Here is a 13,183-nt window from a genome sequence, read left to right on the forward strand (position 1 = left end):
CGGCTTAACCCACTGAGCCACCCAGGCGCCCCAGATTATGCAGTTCTATTTTAAGAAGAACCTATTAAGGATCATTGAAGATAATGGGACTTACCCTTCCAAAAGGCTCAAAGATTCCCCGAAGCATATCTTCAGTTATGTTAAAGTGTAACGAGCCCACATAAAGCCTCATAGGTCCAGCACTTCCCTTTTGTAGATTGTTCGCCATTGCTGCAGCTCTGTTTTTTTCTGCCTGCAAGTTAAATAAGACAAAATGCATATCACAGAGCACTAATCCAAATCACTTTTTAAAGATTTTATTTATTTGACAGAAAGAGAGGGAATACAAGCAGGGAAAGAGGGAGAGAGAGAAGCAGGCTTCCCACTGAGGAGGGAGCCCGATGTGGGGCTTAATCCCAGGATGCTGGAATAATGACCTTAGCCAAAGGCAGACGCTTAACAACTGAGCCACCTAAGCACCCCTCAAATTTTTTTTTAAGATTTTATTTATTTTTTTGACAGAGAGAGAGATCACAAGTAGGCAGAGAAGCAGGCAGAGGGCAAGGGGGAAGCAGGCCCCCTGCTGAGCAGAGAGCAGGATTTGGGGCTCAATCCCAGGACCCTGGGAGCATGACCTGAGATGAAAGCAGAGGCTTAACCCACTGAGCAACCCAGGTGCCCCCATTTTTTTTTTTGAAGATTTTATTTATTTGACAGAGACACAGTGAGAGAGGGAACACAGCAGGTAGAGTGGGAGAGGAAAAAGCAGGCTTTTCGCCAAGCAGGGAGCCCAATGCAGGGCTCAGCCCCAGGACCCCAAGATCACGACCTGAGCTGCAGGCAGAAGCTTAACAACTGAGCCACCCAGGCCCCCCTAATCCAAATCATTTTAATCATAGTAAAATCCTATTCATTTTAGGTTTGCTTAATGACAAGTAGTATCAAAGGCTAGTAATGGAAGTACACTAAGTTTACTAAGTCATTCACAGGACAAATACTCCCATTTACATGTGACTGATTAATGGCACTAAATTAAAATTTTTAAAAAATGGTTCAAATGCCAATTTTCTAAACAAAATCTTCAGTATTTTATCCAGCTTAAGATAATATTTTGCCACAATGAAAACTTTGAAGTTTTTTTTTTAATATTTTATTTATTTATTTGACAGACACAGATCACAAGTTGGCAGAGGCAGGCAGAGAGAGTGGGGAGGGAGCAGGCTCCCCGCTGAGCAGAGAGCCTGACACGGGGCTTGTCTCGATCCCAGGACCCTGGGATCATGACCTGAGCCAAAGGCAGAGGCTTTAACCCACTGAGCCACCCAGGGGCCCCAAAACTTTGAAGTTTTACAAGCGTTAAGTCCTATATAAAGCAATCATACACTCCATTTCATATGTAAAATGAAATCAATCCTAAAAGTACACTATGCCGTCTAAATGAGATGCATCCTGATATCAGACATACTAAATGCGGAAAATAAGACTGTCTCACGGAATTCGCTGTTCATCAAAATTAATGTATTCTCAAAATCATTGTTACTCAAAGTACAGTACACACCAACTGGCTGGCTGTCATAAAGGGGCTTTTTTGTCAATATAAAATCACATCAAGCAAAGCATTCAGATTAGCTGTCATTTTTTTCCAAAGTCTCTCTCAAAGGTAATGGTTATCAATTCATATTCTACCACAAGTTCCTTTTCATATTAACAGATTGAGGAATTTTGAGTATCAATGTCCTAAAGAGGTTAAAGTTAAATCAACTCAAAACCTCATTTTAGGGGCGCCTGGGTGGCTCAGCAGGTTAAAGCCTCTGTCTTTGGCTCAGGTCGTTATCCTAGGGTCCTGGGATGGAGCCCCACATGGGGGGGGGGGGGGGTCTCCACTCCGCAGGGAGCCTGCTTCCTCCTCTCTGCCTGCCTCGCCGCCTACTTGTGATCTCTGTCAAATAAAAAAATAAAATCTTGGGCGCCTGGGTGGCTCAGTGGGTTAAGCCGCTGCCTTCGGCTCAGGTCATGATCTCAGGGTCCTGGGATCGAGTCCAGCATCGGGCTCTCTGCTCAGCAGGGAGCCTGCTTCCCTTCCTCTCTCTCTGCCTGCCTCTCTGCCTACTTGTGATCTCTGTCTGTCAAATAAATAAATAAAATCTTAAAAAAAAAAAAAACACCCTCATTTTAATCTGAGGACTCTAGCCCTCTTCATGACAATCTACACATCATTTAATTTGTTCTCCAGGGGCGCCTGGTGGCTCAGTTGTTAAACCTCTGCCTTTGGCTCAGGTCATGATCCCAGGGTCCTGGGATCAAGCTGCATTATCGGGCTCCCTGCTGAGAGGGAAGTCTCTTCTCCCTCCCCCACTTCCCCTGCTTATGTTCCCCCCCTCACTGTGTCTGTGTCAAATAGATAAATAAAATCTAAAATAAATAAGTAAAAAATAAACAAATTTGTCCTCCATCGCAGGAAATGACTCAAGGAACTAATTTTTCCCATTTCCTAACAATTATTTTCCCACTGTTATAATACCTAATATTAAGTGCTTCTAAAACACTAAACAGAACCTAGTATCTTTTAGATATGACAAAAGATACAAACTTGACCAATGTTACATACAGGTTATTAACAGTGAGTAAAACTGGAATTTCAAGTCAGATCTGGTTCCAAGGCCTGTGCATAACTTTAGAATATGAAAATTTGATGAAGTAACCAGATTATTTTAAGAGTTACAGATTACTTATTTCAGTGGTTTGGAAAGCTATCAAAATGACTGTTTTATTATGTGTTGCTCAAAAATATTCTTTAAATCCTATAATCACCATTTAAAAAACACCTGAGCTACAGATGTTTGTACCAGTGACAAATTATCAATAATGGCATCCTAAAAATGCTTTCATGTAATAAAACAATACATCTCAGTTTTTCCACATTTAAACGCACTAACGTTACTAACGCTAATTTCATTTCCCGAAGGCAATATTGGATTACTATAAAGTACCAGCAAAGAGGAATTAGAAGAAATTTTAAATAGAAAACATTCACAAAATTAGTTTAAAACATTTTACCTTTAAAAAATGGTAGAAATAAAAGCTGCTCAAACTACTCTTAACGCTTTACAAAATCTCACACAAGTGTGTATTAAAAAACACTGAAAATATTAAATTTATTGAAAATGTCAAAATCATTCCATTTGAAAGAAAGGGTAAATGTGCTTTTAAATGTTTTTCTATCCCCAACTAATAAATTATCACAAATCAAAAAAAATCTACACCATGTTCTCATGTCTTTTCATGAAACAGGTATTTAAACCTTGTATTAAAACAGGATGTTGTTGAGAATATACGATTATCAAAGTAACCAAAACAAAGTTTAAGGGAAAAAAAGCTGTTCTGAAAACATCTAACTCAAATAATTAATGATTATGCAAGACACTATAACGTAATACTAAGCAACAGCAGGTTTCTAACACGATTGTTAATCAAATTCCTAACCAAGCAAATGATTACCTGTGATGCTTGTACTATGATTGGCACTCCTAAAACACGTTGGCCAGTTAATCCTATTGCTAGAGGCACTGAGCTAACATCAACAAACTCCACATATGCAATTCCTTTGGAACGTCTTGAATTTCTATCAGAAATCATTCTCACATCTCGAACCTAAAAACAAAACACACACTTAACATAAAGTTTCTGTTTATGCAACCATCCACTGTAACCATTTTAAAAAACATTTTTTTTTTTTTTTTTACAGATCATGTGGTTTAAATTTACTTTTAAATAATCTCTACACCCACAGTGGGGCATGAACTTGTGACCAGAGATTAAGAGTTGCATGTTCCAAACTAGGCAGGTGCCCCTCAATGTTTTAACTAAGGGAACATGTCAGTCCACTTTTTTTTTTCTACTTTTGATCAATATGTGATAATAGTTATTAATTCCAACACTATTAAATTCCAATGGAGGCAAAATAGAAATGTTCCCCAAAAGTTTCCCTAACTGAATTCTACTAAATTAAAAGATTCGATGTTTAAATATTCTCTAATTTAACCCAACACACTGACAATTATTAAACTCCCATTATTAAATGGGAGTTCACAACTCCCATTTATTCAACCTCCCTAAACAGACTAAAAACTTACCTTTCCTACTGTAGAGAAAAACTCTTCCAAATCCCTTGGCCGAATTCTTGCTGCCAGCTGCATGCAGAAAACTGTCCTTGCATCTCTTTCTTCAGGAGTTAGATTATCAATAGGTTCCCTAACAGGAATTAAAAAACAATGCATTTTATAAATTATTCTAAAAATAACCTTATGATTTTCAATGAACAGAATAAACTCTGCAAGTAACTTATCATTATTCCCAAACCCATTTTCTTCTTTTTAGATTTCATTTATTTATTTGAGAGTGAGGAAGAGAGAGCGAGCATGCACAAGCAGGGTAAGAGGCAGAGGGAGGGAGCAGACTCCCCATCCCCTACTGAGGAGGTGGGATCACGACCTGAGAGGGAGAAACAACTGCCTCAGGCACCTGAGGCACCCACGTGTCCCTTGCAAACCCATTTTCACTAAGATTTATACAAAATATCCATAAAATAGTTCAATGTGACTCAATTCCTTCAACAAGATAACTACTAATGTTTCTTCTGCTAGCATCTTACATGACATCAGAACAAAAGTCCATTGGTATCTCAAGTTCTTACATATGGTAATTTCTTCAGATTAGTAAAAAACCAATCCGAAGCCTTAGAGCTTAAGAATAGTCTTTAACCACCTACTAGCTACAATGTCAGAATGGTCCAAAACCATAAAACCATGAAGTGAAATAAAGTTTGACAATCATAAACGACTAACCTGAGATGATAAGAACTATTTTATTCTGATTTTTCCCCTGAATTTTTATTTAACAAATTGAGACAGATATATAGACTCATGACCTGGTTGCTTATTCTATCAGTCTTTTTTTTTTTTTTTTTAAGATTTTATTTATTTATTTGAGAGGGAGAGAGACACCGCAAGAGAACACAAGCAGAGGTACTGGGAGAAGGAGAAGCAGGCTTCCCTCAGAGCAGGGAGCCCAAGAAGGGGCTTGATCCCAGCACCCTGGGATCATGACCTGAGCCAAAGGCAGAAGCTTAACAAATGAGCCACCCAGGTGCCCCTATTCGCATCAGTCTTCTAAGCCTCTATAAACCCAGTATACAAAGCAATGTTTCTTTTTATTTTTTAAGGGTTTTATTTATTTGACAGATCACAAGCAGGTAGAGAGGCAGGCAGAGAAAGAGGAGGAAGCAGGTTCCCTGCTGAGCAGAGAGCCAGATGTGGGGCTTGATCCCAGGACCCTGAGATCATGACCTGAGCCAAAGGCAGAGGCTTAACCCACTGAACCACCCAGGCACCCCCAAAGCAATGTTTCTTGATGGTTATAAAATACAGAAACCATACCTATATACAAACCAAATATGGAAAGCAGGAAACTAAATAAATACAAGTAGTGGAATTCAATTTATTCATTTTTACAGATAGCCTTGACAATCAAGAGCACTTCTGACTATATGGAGGAAATTAAAGTGCCCAAGTAAAACAGCACAAGAGATCAAATTATATGAATTTCAAGGAAAAAAAAAGAAGTGCCTATTAACGTTACTTATTATAAAACATCACTAAAGGTTAAGGTTCTAAGTGAATCGCTAAAGATAAAAGCACAAACATGCTCTTATCCACATTCTGGACATTTTCAAGAAGGTACTTTTGAAGTATTCCACCTACAAAATTCTGGTACATTTCTTTGGTAAATTAACAAGTAATTTTAAACTATAAAACAGAGGTACAAAGCTAGACTACATCCAAAAAACGAGAAAAGAGGATTTTCTTTTCTTTTCAGATTTTATTTATTTATTTGGCAGAGGGAGATCACAAGTAGGCAAAGAAGCAGGCAAAGAGAGAGGAGGAAGCAGGCTCCCTGCTGAGCAGAGGGGGCTCGATCCCAGGACCCTGAGATCATGCAGAGCGCTGGAAGGCAGAGGCTTTAACCCACCGAGCCACCCAGGCGCCCCAAAAGGGGATTTTCTTACAAGTATTAAAGAGTTTAAAAAAAAAAAAAAAAAGCTCAGTAGGTACAAAAAGAGCTTTTAAAATCATTAAGGTTTTCATCAAATCCTAGAATTAGAATATACCAAGTAACAAATATAACAGATAATGAACTCTAAGTTAAAAGGTGCCCTTTAAGGGAAGCCAGAAAGAATTACAGTGCTGCCATTTACCAAAATTTTCCTCGAATGAAAATAAATGATAGACTTAGTAAGTCTCATTTCATTTAAGAAGAAAATAACTCACAAACATACGATTACTACTACTCAGAAACAAGTCAACTTGGTTAATCTTTGGAAATTACTTTATCTCAGTAGTCAGATTAGTGAAACTCATGTCTGTTACAACCAATTTCCCATGACGCAATTTTAGTAACTCAAAATTTATTAATTCCAAAGATAAGCAGAGGCAAGTCTATTTCAAGTTTCTATAGTTACCATTAACTTTTATTTAAAAGGGATTTAAGAGCACATGTAATACCACCTTGTATCTTAAAACTGTAATTACTACTCCATTCTTATAGGAAACTAAAATGAAAACTTACACAACCACACTAATTTAACACAGTCCAAACTATTAAACTATTAAATCTTAATGAATTTAATAGCAGCATAAGTTGCAAAAGCTTTATAAAAGCTGAAAGTGCCAAAGGAAAAAAAGATAGGGACAACAGCTACCTCACAGGGCTCTTGTCTTTTCTGAATGGACTTTTGCTTCGGGAACGTCGTCTGCTGCAAAGTTAAAAAGTTTCAGAAATTACCCAAACAAGTACACCACATTAGTTCCTTGAAAAACAATTTAAACAATTCAGAAGTATGTTTAAAAACCTTAATTTGATGCTATGAGGCAACCCAATCTTTCCTCGGATGGCACTGTTAAATTTTGGTCCGGAGCTAAAAAGGAAACACAAAATTACACTAGTTACAGGGTTAGGGTCTTGCTAAGATCGCGTTCATGCGCTCTCCAGCAAGTTTAACATTGTTTAGGCTGATTTTTTTTTTTTCCACCTCAATTATGAAGAGGAAATTAAGAGACTTTTTTTTCTTAACTTTATCCCAGGCAACTGCTCTTATAGTTATCCATCCTGGACCACTGAGAGGTGCCAAGACCAAAGGTTACAGCCTCAATATTTTTCAGATCCTGAAAATTCTATCATTTTCAGTCTACCGTTTTTTTTTTAAATTACACATTTATGAATACATTCCTGAGGTTAAGTGAAAATAAATCTTATTTACAAGGAGTAACTACAGTTAACAATTTTGTATGAATCTTTGCAGATCGGTTCCCAGGAATTTATGTATTTATACATACATATACACAAAATTCATAAATACGTTTCTTGTTTGAGAAATGATTGAAGAGAGACTAAACTCCAACTTTTCCATTTAACAGTAAATCTCAGAGACTGCATGAAAGCAGTTTGTGTCATACTTCACTTCTTTGTGACAAAATATTCCATAGTAAAGATGTGAAGTTCATTGGGATTTCAAAAAAAAATTTGTGAACTTGACATAATAAAAGAATGTTTTCAAAAGAGATCATAAAATTATTCTAAGATCCAGTTTTATTCTGAATTCTAAAAAGGCCTTATAGTTTTAGGGCCTTTTTTTAATTTTGAAAGACCAAATTAACTTAAAGGGACTAGTCATATGTCCCGTAGTGCTCATCCTATTCTCCTTTTCAAGAAGGGTAGCAAAATCGAAGTACCTAGTGGTATGTTATCCACATTTGGACTTGTTTTCATTGACTCTAAGCGTACCTGAAACACCCAAGCAGCTCCAAATAAAATTTTATATTAAATGGGTCCTTCACAATTCAAACTAACAGTCACAGTTAAGAATATAAATTTACTGACTAAATTAAAGATCACATGAAACCAGACATAAGAACTAAATCATTTTTTAAGTCAGACCAGGATTATAGGCCGACTTCAAATATTCATTACTAAAACAGATACATAATACATAGAATTTATTAAGGTAATCCCTTTCCCCCTATTTAATTCTGATAAAAACAAATATGGTAAATCTTAATAAATTCAACCAAGAAAGAATCATTCAGAATTAAAACACTGTGGTACTCTTTCAGCTCTTAAATGTTTGTGAAAGCAGGAGCTAGGAAGAACTCGAGAACAAGGAGTTCAATCCTTTTTATTTTAAAGGTTAAAGAGCCAGAATCAGAACCCAAAATGTTACTAACTTTAATGGCTTCAAATAATACCCAAACATTTCATGAATAGCAGTTAAGTATTGTGCATCCTTTATTTCCATTCTCTTGGCAATTCAATACTCATTGAAGTTCATCTGTCAGTTGTTACCTTTCTTAAAAAAGGAGAAAACTAATGCTTAGAGCGTTAACTTGTCCAAGTCAAAGAGTCAAAACTCTTATTCATGTCTTTGTCTTTCAATTCCATCTCCACCCATTCAACTTAGAGTCCTTCCTTTAATACATTCCCCCCCAGTTTACAGTAGTATATTCATTAAGACAAAAGAATAAAGGTAAAGGGCTAAGGACTGCTAGATTCAATCCTTGTGTTAAGAGTTGTAGGAAGATTCCTTCCAAAGTTATTTATTAACATAGTTTTTTAAATGACTCTAATAAACCATGCTTCCAACTTGTTAAACTACAATCAAATTTCCATAGGGATTTCAAAGCACTTTTAGTGTTTTACTCATTTTAAAAACCTCGAATACAATGTGATGAGCCCCCAAATTCATCATTATCAAGGAGCATGCACCAGATTCACAAAGGATCTGTCATTTCAGCTGGAAACAGCCAGAAAAGAATCATAAATTACATATTTGACTGATCATATGTATTAGTAATTTATCTATTTGAGCTTTAAAATTTTAAATAAATTTATGTTCAGCAAAGAGTATTTGAAATAGCTCACATACCTTTAAGCTTTCAAATTTTGGCACTATAGCATCAAGTCTTTTAAAGCATTCTAGTGCTTTGGTCTAGTTCGGATTGGCATACAGTTAAAATATTTTGAATAGAATAACAGAAAATAATCTGTATGCCTAGTAAAACAAAAGTTATGTATTGGCCCATGTGCTGTTTTTCTATGTCTTTTCAACGCCAATATCCTTATTTAATGCTTAACTAGACCTATTGAAAACCAAAAATTTTATAATGTACATTACTCAGATTGTTTTCTGGATACCTAGAGAATGACTGTCAAACCAAAATCATCAAATTATAGTTACATACTAAGGACTTCTGTAGCGGCCTCTGAATCTGCGATCTCGACTTCTTGAGCGGCTCCGCCTCCTTTCTTTGCTCCTACTTCGCTTCCTTTCACGGCTTTTGCTCTTTTTCCTTTCTCTATCTCTACTTCGTTTCCGTTCCTTACTTTTGCTTCTTTTCCGTTCATGACTACGACTTCTGCTCTTGCTTTTTTTCCTCCTGAGAAGAAAAAAAATTACCATTATCTTGCTGGTTTGAGAAACTGCCCAAATATACTTCCTCTTATGGTCAGAAATCTTAATCTTTCTGTAAATTTATCTTGCTATTTTTACTATTATACAATGATACATAATCATACTTATGGAAAAAATAATTCCTAGGTAAGGCAAAATTTGTCTTCTACTACTGAAAATCAGAAGTCAGTTGACAATCAGTTGAGAGCAGGAATTCTAATGATTGCTCCTGAGAGTCAGGTACAGCTTTAACAAGGAAATCATTTGTTGAAACCTGAACTTTTAAATAAACTTTGACCAACATGTAACTGGCCAACGAGTATTACTGTAATCCACTAGATACAGTAATAAAATCAAAGTTACAATAAAATATTAAGTAACAATGGGTCATACATAATTATTAAAAACACTTTAACTTCCTTTATGTAAGTGAATTTTGACCCTATTTACACATGAGTATTTTCTACTTGAAAGGGCCATACAAGCATCAATACTTTGGTTTTCATGGGCAAACTTACAAGTATTGACAAAGAACAATGCAACTAATGCAATAAAATGCATTCTGACACACCTAGACTTTTGTGACCTTTTTGGATATGTTCTATTTAAAGCTATAATGAATACACCAGAAAATGGAGCATGCCAGTTTATACAAGCCTGTGGGGTGCAATCAAAAACAAGGATCAACACCTTTAATCAATCTTTATAAAATCTCAAACTCTGAAAGGTAAAAAAGCCAGTCAGTCATATCTTTCTGTTCATTTCTGTATTCTTCACAGTATACCACCCATTCATTTTGTAATTAAATCTTACCATCTGTACCTCTTTGTCATCACCCAAATTTTAGAGGTGCCTTCAGATATTTCAGTATAAATTCAAAGACATTTAAAAATAAACTTATTCTGCTAAAATGTCAATTTGTAGTGGCTAAAAAGATAATTAAACATTTTGACAACTCTACATCATTTGGAAAATTTAATTAAACTGTTTAGTCCTTATCAAAGCAAAGTTAGCATAAGAGCAATTGAAGTCTGCCTCAGAGAACCTGTAAGCAGGTCATCTTAGAGTGCATTGAAAATAGAAAATGAAGACACCCACCTTCTGGAATCTTGAAACCCACACTCCAATCACAAGGAGATGTAGAGCTTTCCAAGGAGGCAGAAACTTTGTCTAAAATTTCAAGATAATCCACCTGACTGTCAGAAATGTATATGCTAGGTAGCACATGACAGAAAATTAGGCTACACTCATTATATAGAAGTCATCAAAGCAATGCCCAAAAGGGCAACAGATTACATTCCAACTTTGTTGCCTGCAACACCTGACACTGTTTTAGCTTAAGATTTCTGTGAGATAGCTATCATCAAAAGTCCTACATATAGTCAATCAGGGGACAAAGTAAAAAGTAACTCCATCCCCCACAAAAAGGACAGACAAGTAAAGTATTGCTCTGCTCATAGACGGTCCACAGCAGAGAGGCAGCCAACCTCCCAATCTATGTCTTTTTAGGCCCAAAACTTATTCTGCCAGAGGAAAGGACTGGAAAATTGGAGAGCTAACTTCAACTAAAAGTCTTCCTGGAACCTTGTACAAATGAGTCCCCACCCACATCTGAAGGCAACCCCAGACAGGTAAAAAGACAGCAACATACTAAGACATTCAGAAGCATGATCCTCTTCATAAAAGCCCAGACAAAAAAAATTAAGAAAGCAATATACTTCTCTATAACAAATTGCAGCTTGAAAGAACATTAAGTTAACTAAAGAAAGGTTATCAAAATCCACACTAATAGTCAAATCCTGTTACAACTTAAAAGGGACTTTCCAAAGTCTTTAGTGGCAGTGGAATTTTGTACTGAACATCATTGAAGTAAATGGTCCACTGGGCTGGGCCTTTGGACTTTTTGGTTATATGGCCTCTGCTGTAAAGGTGTTTTGCTATAACTGGATTTGACCTCTTCCATGTAAGAAGATCTAAAATTTAAATGCAAAGTACTCTGGAAAATAAGAAAAAAAATAGAAAAGTCATTTATTCCAAAATTTATAGATAATCCACACACAGTAGCCAATATATTTCAACTGTGTCATTTTATTGTTATCCTTTTGAGTAATTCCTAAAGAGCTTAACTGAATGGATGCTACTTTAGACTTTCCGAAAATGGTTACACTAACAAATAATATTCCCATGAAGGCAAGCTCAGATACTTAAAAGGTGTACTTTGAGTTCTTGCCAAACTCAGGGGTATAGCTCTTCAGAAAGTAGGCTGATAACCAATTTATATTAAACTTAGTTCCTTCTACTATCAGAATAAAACTGAGTGTAGGTATTGAAAATCAGAACTATTTTTTTGAAAGAAAACATTTACTAGTTGGTCAACTTTCAATTCCTCAGGTTGTACATTTTTTCTTAAAACTATATCACAACACTTAATTGTTTTTAAGACAATGAAGTTTTAGGATGAAAAATGCAACATGGCACTTTCCTTTAGGAGAATTTATGCAGAACACTAATGCGCAGAACACTGTCATTTTACATTTTATCTAAACTTAAATATGAAAATTTATTTCTACATAACTTTAAAATAAATTTGAAAGCTCAATTCCCTTCAGAGAAGTGGGTGAGAAGTTCCTGATTGAACTAAAAAGCCATTTATTTAAGCAGCTTTAGCAGAGAGAAATATGACAAACAATTTGTACATTTAAAACGATACTAGGTGGTAATTGGGATATTTCAAAAGGACGTTGCCTTATATTAGCTACCCTACAGCCAATCAAAGAAAATGATCCATTCTTCTATTCAGTATCATAAGACTCTACATTAAATAAAGGCCACAAAGCATCAGTCATGGAGACCTTGATGCTGAATTTCCTGTAAAAGCTTGGTAGCCTTAAATGAGTTTAGATGCACAATGAAAATAAATACGAACTGGAGATCAAGTTAGTAGCAAGGAGTGACATCTGAGAATGGTCAAACAAAGAAAACTCTGTGACCGAAGTGCATGTCCTCATCCTTTTGGCACTGAGGGTAAGATCTTTACCTACCCAATAGGCTTGATACCTAGATTGGATTAATTTCAATTTATGTGGATAGTCCTTTCTAGGTTTTCATTACAAACTGGGAATTAAAACTATTAATTAGGAAACTGTTACTTTGGGAAAACGTCTAAAACCAGGTGACATTAAACAATGCAATAATTGGCTGACTGCCTTAAATCGTAACAATTCAAGACTAAACCCAGTGTGATTAATTTCCGCAATCTGTTATGATTGTAACAGACCCTCTACCCAACTTTGAACCAAAAAACAAACAAACCAACAACAACAAAAAAAAAACCCGACATTTTCTGCAAACTGCATCATTTTAAATCCGTTACATTTTTTATGGGAATTGTTAAGAACAAAATAATCAGCATAACAAAGCCTACATAATCCAATTTAAGAATTTTCTCATCTCTTTTGTGAAATTCTATCAACCTACCTAATAAAAGTTGTTGTGAGGAATTTGAGGTAGTGTATTATGAAGCATTTTGAGCTCTTATTAGGAAAAGAGCCAGAAAATCAAATAAGGGACTATGGTATCATTTTCCATTAGATGGAGTCATGTACATTACAAATTAATGACATCACAAAATAGGCTACTGAAACAACTTGAACCTTATAACATGACCACGTGATGTTAAGAGTAGCTAATTTTTAGAGCAGA

At 35.8% G+C, this 13,183-nt stretch overlaps 1 protein-coding gene across 6 annotated transcripts in view; it reads right to left on the bottom strand.

Annotated features, from left to right (window-relative positions):
• RBM39 (RNA binding motif protein 39) overlaps positions 1-13,183 on the bottom strand; it is a 33,921-nt gene that overhangs the window by 17,165 nt on the left and 3,573 nt on the right. For 2 of the 6 annotated variants that reach the window (XM_047744109.1, XM_047744107.1), the window contains exons 4-9: positions 9,273-9,467; positions 6,887-6,952; positions 6,737-6,790; positions 4,113-4,230; positions 3,478-3,630; positions 95-232 (exon numbers count right to left, since the gene is read on the bottom strand). In XM_047744109.1, the coding sequence (XP_047600065.1) occupies positions 95-232; positions 3,478-3,630; positions 4,113-4,230; positions 6,737-6,790; positions 6,887-6,952; positions 9,273-9,467 (724 nt within the window). Of the gene's footprint in view, positions 1-94; positions 233-3,477; positions 3,631-4,112; positions 4,231-6,736; positions 6,791-6,886; positions 6,953-9,272; positions 9,468-10,579; positions 10,652-13,183 lie in introns of all 6 variants that reach the window. The other 4 variants (XM_047744112.1, XM_047744113.1, XM_047744111.1 and 1 more) reach the window with 2 other exon arrangements.

The sequence above is a fragment of the Lutra lutra genome, chromosome 9, assembly GCF_902655055.1.
Source record: "Lutra lutra chromosome 9, mLutLut1.2, whole genome shotgun sequence".
Lineage (NCBI taxonomy): Eukaryota > Metazoa > Chordata > Mammalia > Carnivora > Mustelidae > Lutra > Lutra lutra.